The 10,930-nt window shown below is 39.7% G+C and overlaps 1 protein-coding gene across 2 annotated transcripts in view; it reads right to left on the reverse strand.

Annotated features, from left to right (window-relative positions):
* Positions 1 to 10,105, reverse strand: part of LOC134571754 (palmitoleoyl-protein carboxylesterase notum2-like) — a 46,917-nt gene extending 36,812 nt beyond the window's left edge. The window contains exons 1-4 of one of the 2 annotated variants that reach the window (XM_063430327.1): positions 9,900 to 10,105; positions 1,970 to 2,327; positions 1,755 to 1,807; positions 910 to 1,005 (exon numbers count right to left, since the gene is read on the reverse strand). In XM_063430327.1, coding sequence (XP_063286397.1) covers positions 910 to 1,005; positions 1,755 to 1,807; positions 1,970 to 2,280 — 460 coding nt within the window. In that variant the 5' untranslated portion in view covers positions 2,281 to 2,327; positions 9,900 to 10,105. The remainder of the gene's footprint in view (positions 1 to 909; positions 1,006 to 1,754; positions 1,808 to 1,969; positions 2,328 to 9,899) is intronic. The other variant, XM_063430326.1, reaches the window with a different exon arrangement.
* Between the last annotated feature and the right edge of the window lie 825 nt (positions 10,106 to 10,930).

Raw genomic sequence — 10,930 nt, forward strand, 5'->3', positions numbered from 1 at the left:
TGAAAAGTCTGAGAAATGATTCTTTACTGGTGAAAATAATATTCTGCTCACTTTAGAGTAAAATAAGAGTCCACACATCTGCACGGTAATCTGTGAAACACAATTATCCCATATTATCTCTTCAATTGACACCCCAGGCTGGAGCTGACCCTTTGGGGTTTTTTTATTTTTGGGTTTTTAATTCTATTTATTATATAAATAATATTTTAAAAATGTATATGAATACAAAAATAAAAAAACGAACAAAAACAGAAAAATTATATTCACATGAAGATTCTGCAAATACCTAGGCTCTGCAGCCTCAATGAGCTGTCACCAAACCAAGAAATAAGTCACCTAATTTTAATACTCATTTAACTTTCTGTTGCTCTGATGAGCCTATCCCAAAGTAGTACTTTATGGACACAACAACAATTTCTATGGTACGTAGTTCAATTATCAGCTTTCTACTGCAGAAAGAAAGATTCACTACATCTCCCAAGCCTAAGTCATGATATCATGTTTGTTGGAATTTTTGGAGTAAAACACCCCAAGTTGTGATGGAGGGCAAAAAGGGTGTAAAACGCAATGAAAACTATTTCAAAAGTCCAACTGGCATAACTAATTGTAATCTAAACTGTACTAAACATGTGGGTGTCTGAAGTGCCCCTCTAATGTATCTCACTGTATTTAGAACCACTTATTCCTTACACAGTCAATGCAGACACCACACTTTTTGGGTTATATTGTGTGTTTAGTGTATTTCAATCCTACTTTCCATCTCTGCCGACAATTGTTTATTTTTTAAAATTATTTTCCTCTTATAGGGAGAGATAATGAGGGAGGTAGGAAGTAACCTGACTTTTTTATTTGAGGCATTGAGACATAAATAATCCAGTCCAGATGCATCAAATGGTAAAATTGACTTACCTTTCCTGGTAGGTGGCCATTCAGAGGAACTCATTAAACGCTTGGCACTTTTATATCTAACATCACATGTTTCCTTGTTGTAACAGCACCAACCTCCTAGTTATAAAAAAAACATTGAAATTATAGAACGCCAAATACACTGAAAACACTCATAGGTTCATAGGCATGATATTGAATGTAATTTTTTATTTTTTTCTGCTTTTACTAAAACAGTTGTTCAGCACCTTCTTTTCTAAATATTGACTTGAAGTCTATTGCTGATATACCACTGACATAATTCATGTAATGACCAGGTCCAGAACACCAACACGTTCAGTAGATCTGCACTGGGAGATCAGTAACATTATGGGAAGAGCTGAGACAAATGGTGGGTCTATGCCCCAGAATTACTACTAATTTCTTTTTTTTTTTTTCTTGTGAAAGGATAGCTACTCTAAGGAAAACAGTGTGAAAGATATGGGAGATACATTAAGAGAACTCATCCAGGAAGTGAAGACCACCAAACTAATTTCACCCTAAGATCCACCAATTGAGATGTTACATTTAAAGAGTTCCCAGTCCTAATTTATAGTGTTCCATTGGTTCTTTGAAACTTTACATTTCTGGAGAAGAGTGATAGTACAGTTTTTCATTAAGTGCAAGGTCTGATAGCAGAGTCCATTGCCATCATTATTGCATCAATGGGTCATACATCTTTTCAACAAAGCATGTGATCGCTGTGAGCCTAATACATGTAGCAGGCTCAAAAAGCATATAATATTTCATATAAACATCTTATATAACATGTCATAAAAGTATGGCAGTTAAGTAACAATTTATTTTTTCATTCTGTTATTCAGCAATACCTTCCAAAAATATGATCCATCGTTTATTTCCTTTTGCTTCTCTTAAATAATACCTGGGAGAAATAAAAAATAGAATAATGTTATACAATCTCCTGTTACATGTAAATATGGTTGTGGCAGTGTTTTTGGCATCTGGGCATAAAATTGTTAATTGAGATATGGACAGGTTAACTTGAGCTAGAATTGTATATGCATGGACTGCATCCATTTCTTACCCAGCTGTTGTACCATCGTTGCAGGCTGTCATTGTGTTCTTCAAAAAATAAAGCTTCATATCTTCAGAATACTTTTGGTTAGGCTGTGGTACTGATGTTGGAATTCTTGTTTGAACCAATGGGTTTACAATGGAAGGGTAAGTAGCATTTGGTTCTTCCTTGACACCAGTTGGACCCTCCTCAATGTTCGTCTGCTGGGGTTTTCTGTTGCGTGTTGGAATCCTGGAGTTAACTTTGTTAGCACGTTTGTTTTGAGACACAACTTCCTCCATCACGACAAGAATTAGCAAGACTTTCAGAAACCTCTTCATTCTTACGGCCCGGCTGTCCTCGCTGAGAGTTAGTGGGGCAGAAATCCCTATTAAAATAATATTTTTTTTCAAAATAGCATTACAATATTTTAACTTGTGATTTATCAAATTCCAATTTCATTAAAGCCATTGGTTCTTTTCTTGGAAAAGATGAACGTAATGGGAAACAAAAACTACAATTGAACAACTAGGTCACTATGTTTAAAGACTCTTGTGGGTCTACTCTGCTTTTTATCCTTCTGACATCAAGAAAATAAGTACCAGACATGTTGAGTAGTACTAGTAATATTATGTGACTTAGACAGGAACAATCACTTCTCTGAAAGTTACACTTTCTCAATCCTTCAGCCACTATCGAAGCATATACTATAGTGAGGAGCGCAAAAGCAGTAAATATAAAACAAGTCTAGTGAAAGCACTCTCAGGCGTCTGATTTGAGATTATCGCAACAGTGAATGTACACCCTGGTATTCATAGGCGTGCGCAGCCTATTGCATTAGGGTGTGCACCCTAAAGCACAAACACACGCCGCATGTGTATATATGTAATATATATATATATATATATACACACATACACTGCTGTGTGTGCTGCTAGTGTGCTATGAGGGTGCTGTTAGTGTGTGAGGTGGGTGCTGTTAGTGTGTGTGTGAGGGTGCTGTTAGTGTGATGTGTGTGTGAGGGTGCTGGCAGTGTGCTATGTGGGTGAGGGTGTTTGTGTGGGTGCTGTTTTTGTGTGAGGGTGCTGGTAGTGTGCTGTGTGTGAGGGTGTTTGTCTGTTTGTTAGGGTCCTGTTACTGTGCTGTGTGAGGGTGCTATGTGTGTGTGAGGGTGCTGTGTGTGGGGGTGTTTGTGAGGGTGCGGTTAGTGTGCTGTCTGTGAGGGTGTTGTGTGTTTGTAAAGGTGCTGTGTGTATTTGTGAGGGTGCGGTTAGTGTATGGTGTGTGTGAGCGTGCTGTATGTGTCTAGGTGCTGTGTGTGTATGGGCTGTATGTTTGGAGGGATTGTGGAGGTGGGGGCAGATTAGTAAATACCCCCCCTCCCTACCTTATGTAGGGAGGGGGGATCCTTGCTGCCATGTGCCATCCCTTGTGGTCCAGTGGAGAGTGAACTCTAGCCTGCGGAGCTAGAGTTAACTTTCACGAGATCTGAGTGTTGCCTTGGCAATGCTCAGATCTCGTGAGAGGAACCTGGCAGAGCTGCTATCTAGAGCTCCCCTGGTCCTCTCCTGCCTCCCTCCATGTTGCTGTGGGTTGGTGAGGTAGATCTTTGATCTCCCCGCCAGCCCATGAAGGCTAAGAGCAGAGCCGACACTCAGATAGTGCCGCCTCTGCGTGAGCCAACAGGGGAGATCCGGAGATCTCTGGAGAAGTCCTGGGGAATAAAGTGTGGGAACTCTTTTCCCACCCCCCCAAAAAAATAATATACGTGTGTGTGTGTGTGTGTGTGTGTGTATATATACTGACACACATACACAGACACACACATATATATACGCGTGCACACTCATACTCCCACACACTCACAGACACACACACAATTACAGACACACACCCATACACTCACAGACACACACATACATTCACAGACACACATACAGACACACATACACTCACAGACACACACACATACATTCACAGACACACACACATACATTCACAGACACACTTACAGACACACACACACACACACTCAGACAGACACGCACATTCACAGACACACTTACAGACACACACACATACACAGACACACTTACAGACACACACACACACACTCAGACACACACACATACATTCACAGGCACACACTCAGACACACACACACACACACACATACATTCACAGACACACTTACAGACACATACATTCACAGATACACACACATACATTCACAGACACACTTACAGACACATACATTCACAGACACACACACAGACATACAATTTTTTTTTTTTTTTTATTAAAAAAATGTCCACCCAGCCTCCCTACCTGGAGTGCTGGTGTGGACTTGTCCCTGGGGTCCAGTGGGTCGGGTGCCAGTCTTCATCTCAGCCGCGGCGAGGGAGCTGTGTGCTCTCTGTTCCCTCTCACCGCGCGGGCTGTCTGCTGTAGCTGGGAGCCGGAATATGACGTCATATTCCGGCTCCGGCATCAGCAAACGGCGCGCGGCGAGAGGGAGCAGAGAGCACACAGCTCCCTCGCCGCGGCTGAGATGAAGACTGGCACCCGACCGGGGGGGCGGGTTTGGGGTCCATTACCTCTTGCCCCCCCCATGATAGGGGGAACATGGGGGCCGGAAGGGGGCATTTGGGGTGCACTGAGTGCCTGCAGGAACAGCGTTCCTGCTCAAATAAAAGTGCAGGAACGCTGTTCCTGCAGGACTCAATACATAGGCGTGCCACGGGGATTAGGGTGTGCCCAGGCACACCCGGCACACCCCGTGCGCACGCCTATGCTGGTATTCCTTCCACAGTGCCGTATACATACATGTACCCTTGCACAGGGCCAGATTTCACATTACGTAGAGAAGGCACCTGCAGTGGAGGCATGATTTCAGTACTTTTAATGTGTCTCTTTGGAACTCAAGTGCGTGGATGGGGGCAGATAAGTACCAGGAGCCTTGGCCAATGTCCTCTGTAGTCCAGTCAGCCTCCTATACTTGATAGCGGAGCTGCAGGAACAGTTATGGAGGGTGTAAAGCTTAGTGCTGGCCCAGCTCCTTCAGTGTCTGTGTGTGAGGCTGGACAGGAAGTATAAGGGATCATTTCCTATCTGCCCACTAACAGCCTCTCACACAGGAAATGTCTTGCAGGAGGAACAGGGACAGCACCGAGTGATGCACACGGCATACAAGACAGTACTAAGAGATCACAAAGTATAACAACTTCTGCATCTCTGTTATCAATCATAGATGACTGTACTACAGAAGACACACTAGAGTGAATACTTTGCAAAAAATTCCTTTTCTCTTACCCTAAATGTAAACCCCTCCCATAACCAAACAGACCCCTTCCTTAGTCCCACATTAAGGCACTCAAAGTCTAAATCTGAAAAAACCCTTTACCTTAATCCTAGGTTTATCTCCACTTAAACACTAAGCAACTCTACCCGTAAACTGAATAATTGTAAACACGCGTTATACCACAACTCCTCTTCAGCTAATCCTTATAACACTAAACACCCCATGTTAGCTCCTCTCAAACCTTAAACCCCCCTATACTCCCCTCACTTCTAACAGTATTAATGACCTTGCATGTATTTATAGAGCTGCGTACACTCACTATATTCACAGATGCAAACACAATACACTGCAAGTAGAAATATACTCACACATATATACATATGCAGTTATTGAAACCCAATTTATAATTTTAAGATATTTTATGCCTGTAATGTCCAGCTGATATATTCACAAAATTTACTTCATCTGCAGTTTATTTAATTGTATTTGTTTTACGTCTCCAACACTATCTGTATTCATTATGAATCTGGAAGTCATACTGTAAAACACATAATTCAATCCAAAAATGTTATTGCATTCTTGGCTCCGGTTTCATATTCAAAAAATATATACTTAAAAATATGTATATAGAATTAATAAATGCAAAGGTGTGTTCTAACCTTGTCAATAAAACCCAACATTCTCAGATTGTGTGTGAACCCTCCTAAGACGCCATACACCATGCCAGCATGAACCAGCCAGGATACACACTACTGAACGTAACTACAGACGTAACAACCCAAGAGACAACATTCATGGCATGCACCCCAGTCTGAATAAAACTTCTGGACTGTACACAGGTTTGTGACTTTGGGCTGTATGCATCCGGAAGCTGACATGCACTGATAGTAATATATAAGTGTTTATTGCCACCAGGCCAGTCCTGATGTCATGCTGAGAAAATACCAATGTACTAAAAGAGGAGTAGGCACATGAAGGGAACATGGGTGAAATCAGTCTGAGATTTTATAGTAGCTATATCAGATGGCTAGGTTGATTCACATTTACCATTACAATATATGGGATTTATTAACAAAACTCTAAATAAGGGTTTACTGATCATGCAATGAAGGTTAAAATTCTCCACATCTCAATGTTTAGTAAATTAACGTCATCTTGTCTGTTTGTTTCCAGATCAACATCCAGCGTTAACGACAGCAGCATGGGTTGGTATAATGACAATGTGCCACTGATTTCATATTGTACATGTGCTATGCTGTAAAACATAAGCTAATAACAATAGTTAGATGGATCACTACAAGGTACAATCCATTCAGACTCTGATCTTTTACCATTCTTACCATCACATGGCTTCCATTTGTGTAGTACTCAACGGGGATTGTGGGGAGGGTTGTGAGGACTGCATATGAATTTTATTAAATTCATTGAGAGATCAAACAATACCAAGGGTCTGATTTTAATTTTCTATATGTTTTTGCTCAACAATGTTAAATATTCACAATGTAAATGTGTGTTTTCTTTGTCTATGTTTTTTTTTTATAATTCTTTATTTAGAGTGTAGGCATTGCATCAGAAAGGGAGTGCTACAAAATTGTTCTTTAAATGTCTGCATATTTTTACATTTTACAATGTAAAGAAATTTGACATACATTTTTAGAGGTGAGGTGAGCAAATCAGTATTTAAAGATATTCTCATGTTTACCCAGGGACTCTTGAACATTACTACATGTATAACTGCTAAACATATATAGTCAGAGCTACATGTATAACTGGTAAACATATATAGCCAGAGCTTCATGTATAACTGGTAAACATATATAGCCACTTAGCCAGAGCTTCATGTATAACTGGTAAACATATATAACCAGAGCTTGTTCTAATTTTTACCTTAGGTAGCGACATAGCGCTCTGATACACAGCCTAGCACCTCATCTTTTTTAGAGCAGGGGGTCATTATAGTGTGCTGAATCTATGTATGCAAGCTATATATACAAAGCTTTCTGTTAATGTTATTTTCGGTTGGTGAAAGTCCCTCTTATGCCATGGACCCATTTGACTTAGAAGCATAGAAAAATAAAAGCAAATAAAATGAGTTAAAAAAAAAAGAAAAGTTAAGATACTTAATACAAACTACTATATACTAAAGTGTCAAACCCATACAAGCATGCCTCCTCTCTATTTTTCGCTAGATTGCTCCCATGGTGCTTAAACTTTGTGAAAACTGTTTCTAACCTTTGTTTTTTGAATAACCTGTACTGTCAGTGGGACCTCAAGGTTTAAGCCAAGCCTGTGCCACTGCTCATCATGCTTCCAAACTAAGCATTTTAAGAAGCCTTGCTACCTTGTGGGCATACCTTCTATGGTATTAAGTATATATATTCTTCAAAAAAATTAAAAGAACACTCCAGTAATTTTTTTTTTACTTGTTAGTAGATATATACCCTTAAAGAATGCATGCTTGTATTTTTCCTGCTTAATTTTCCTATTAAAAAAAGAACAGTTTGCAAAAGCTGCAGCCCTTGCAAGCGCCTTCCCACCCCCCATATCCATAATATACACTCCCCACAACCATAGTACAGCTTATTGAGAAGGCAGTTGTGCACTAGCCACAGCCCACCCACCATTTACAGGTGTGGAAGTAGGGCAAGAAAGCCTTCCTGGCTGTGTGATTGACAGCCAGGGCGGTGTTCCTGCACCCAATTATAAAAGTGAAGTGCTTTATGTATTTGGAGTGTTCATTTAAAATATATATCGGTCATAGCTGGAGGCAGACAGGATGAATGTAGGATGTAGTGGGGTATGTTCACTAAACAGAGTTTAGCCGAAAGCATACACAGGTGTAAAATGTGTCCGATTCTTTGTGCAATTATGTCAGTTTAAAATTTTAGGCCCAAATCCAAATTGAAAACATAGCTGATTGCAAGAATAAATATTCCAGGAAGTGTGTTTGTGTCTGCACTTTGCTCTGTACAGGTTATCGATGTAGTTAAGCTACCCATTCGATCTTCTCAGATCAAACCCTGCAACAAATCACAGGTTTGCCTGGTAAAAGATAGCACAGAGGGCACGCAGCTCTGCAGACAGAGGGTCGATGAACCAGCCCGTAGCTCTGCAGTGGGTAAGTCTAAGGATACAAGGTTCTTCAATATCAGCGGAGGCAACACAAGGGTGGATAAGCAGCAGGAAAATTAGTGCTAAATATTGGTCCAAAAAAAAATCTCCAGTTATTTAAATGTGCATAGGGATTTGAGATAGAGCGCTTGTAATCGTTTTCTTTGGTTTTTATTCTAAATATTGAGTGCTCACACTGGCAAACTATGGATTCCTCCTAGTGATTCCCCCATTTTTGCAACCGTGACCCAACATTTCTTTACTGCACTTTCCGTTTCTCTGAAGAGTTTCCCTTTCTCTACATTATGTAAACGCCTCGTGTAGGTGCTTCACGGCTGAGTGTTTGGAATGTCTTGTAGCACAATGGGCAGTATGTACAAATAATATCATATTTCTGGGGCAAAGTGATAAATGAGGTGCAAAAATATAGGATTTGTTTTCCAGAGAAGGGCTTATAATATGTTTATTAATGTAACACCAGGATGTTTGGTTGCTACGTTCTAGCAGCTTTGTCGCAAATGAGACTTGTCTCAATTCAGTCCACTTGGGCAGAATATTGCCCATGCACCAAAAGTTGCTGAAACAAACTGATACATTGTTACTTCAACAAAGAGTTTGGCCATCAACACAACTAGCACCTGGCAACAAACTCAATTCTAGTACGTTTATCCCAAGATGAGGTGGACAATGTACCTCTCCATGGTCCGAGCACCAAACTCAGCACAGTGAGAGATACCGAGACTATCTGCATAACTATTGAGTCTCAGAAATATGTGACCAAGTTCATCATGGCATGTTTGGAAGATTAGTTCTTTATTATACAATATATCATATAATGTCAAGGCAAAGGTCATTGTTTTCTCTTATAGGGTCAGTTGCCATTTTAAAAGGAATTCTGGTACAGATCTGTTGCCATAATTAGTATCCTCAGCATCTAAAGCCCTCCTAGAGCTGGTTTTGGACCAGAAACTGTAGGATAAGAAATTAACTCTTTGCAGCCAACTTAATTAACACCCAGGTTAAATCCTCTAATAACACTGCATATCATTTGTAGAATGACACCATAAGGATTATTCACTAAAGTGTACATTTTTGGGGAATTCCAAGCAAAGTAACATTTTAGGCCACAATATCCACATTTTAAAAGAAAATCACCAAGTCAGCTATATTATCAATTTGGCTATTGTTGAACTTAAATTTAAAATTCCAGTCTGAATTCTCTTTTAATTCCAGACAAGTCACCCTTTTATAAATAAGCCAGAATTTATTGACTAGGTCTAGCAGTTTCTCAGAATTACAGCGATGTCTGCTAAATAATGAATGGAAAGAACCTTTATCAACATAGGGATTGACATTCCACAAATATTTATAGTGGGTCCACAATCAATCATGGTTATTTAACCAATGGCCAAGATTGATTGTAGACTCACTATAAATATTTCTCTTTACATGATTTTTCTACTCCGTATTCTGCTGTTTCTAAAACATTATTTCCCTATTCTATTATCCATCGTAAAATATTAATGAAGCACACTCCAATTCATTTACCTTAATTCCTTTTAGTGACAGCAGTTTAGCTGAAGGGAGCACTGGAAGCACGGTCAGTCGTCAGGAGTTAAGTGAAAGAATATCCTCGCCTTCTGAAAGAGGTGCACATATAATATATTCTGAATGGCAGCTGAGTGACTCATTGATCTGTAAAGGGGATTAGAAGTCTACTGCCCTTCCTTCTCTGAAATGCAGGACATCCGCAGACTTCAAAGAGACATATCTAGGGAGTTTCAACCTCTGGAACACCAGCTGCCATCCACCACAAGCCTCGTCAAAAGGATGCTTCAACATAATGGGAGTTGCAGTCTAGGGAGGCTTGAATACCAGACATTGTGTCTAAGGCCAAGGTTAAGCTCCTTAGAACAATTTTGAATACTTCTTAGTAATACGCAGTCTAAACTTGCATCCCAAGGAATGTCACTCCGTGGTTTAAATGTCCCTTGTTCAAGACAACCATTCAATGCATCCACAACATCTTTCTTTTAAAAAGATTCTCCTAGTAATTTCTATATAAAACTTTTGTTTTACTTTCTAAAAATGTTGCAGGATGGTAAACAAATATCTATATCACTAAGTGATATATAAAGTGTACATATCCCGCCAATGACGGCTCCTAAGGATATTCATGAAAGTGTGAAATATCAGTAGTTCCAAATGCATTCGGAGTGAGTTTCAAAGTCTAGGCCACAATAGCCCATTTTGAAAAACTCCACAAGTCAGCTATATTTTCAGTTTTATCAATTTTGGCCTATGTGAAATTACCCTTGAATTAATATGGAATTGGCGAATATACACACATTAGTGGACAGCCCTGTGTAGGGAATTGTAAAGAATTGCATTTAATGTATATATTGTACTACCCAATATTAAATCAAAGGCATTCATGAAATGATATTCTAATTTTGTTTCATTTGACCACATTTGACTTTGACCTTTACTCAAATATTAGTACAATTATGGAGTCAGTATGCTATTGTAGTCAGAGTGGTATCACCTTCAACTGATGTATCCGCACATCATGACTATTA

Source organism: Pelobates fuscus, chromosome 8, assembly GCF_036172605.1.
Source record: "Pelobates fuscus isolate aPelFus1 chromosome 8, aPelFus1.pri, whole genome shotgun sequence".
Classification (NCBI taxonomy): Eukaryota; Metazoa; Chordata; class Amphibia; order Anura; family Pelobatidae; genus Pelobates; species Pelobates fuscus.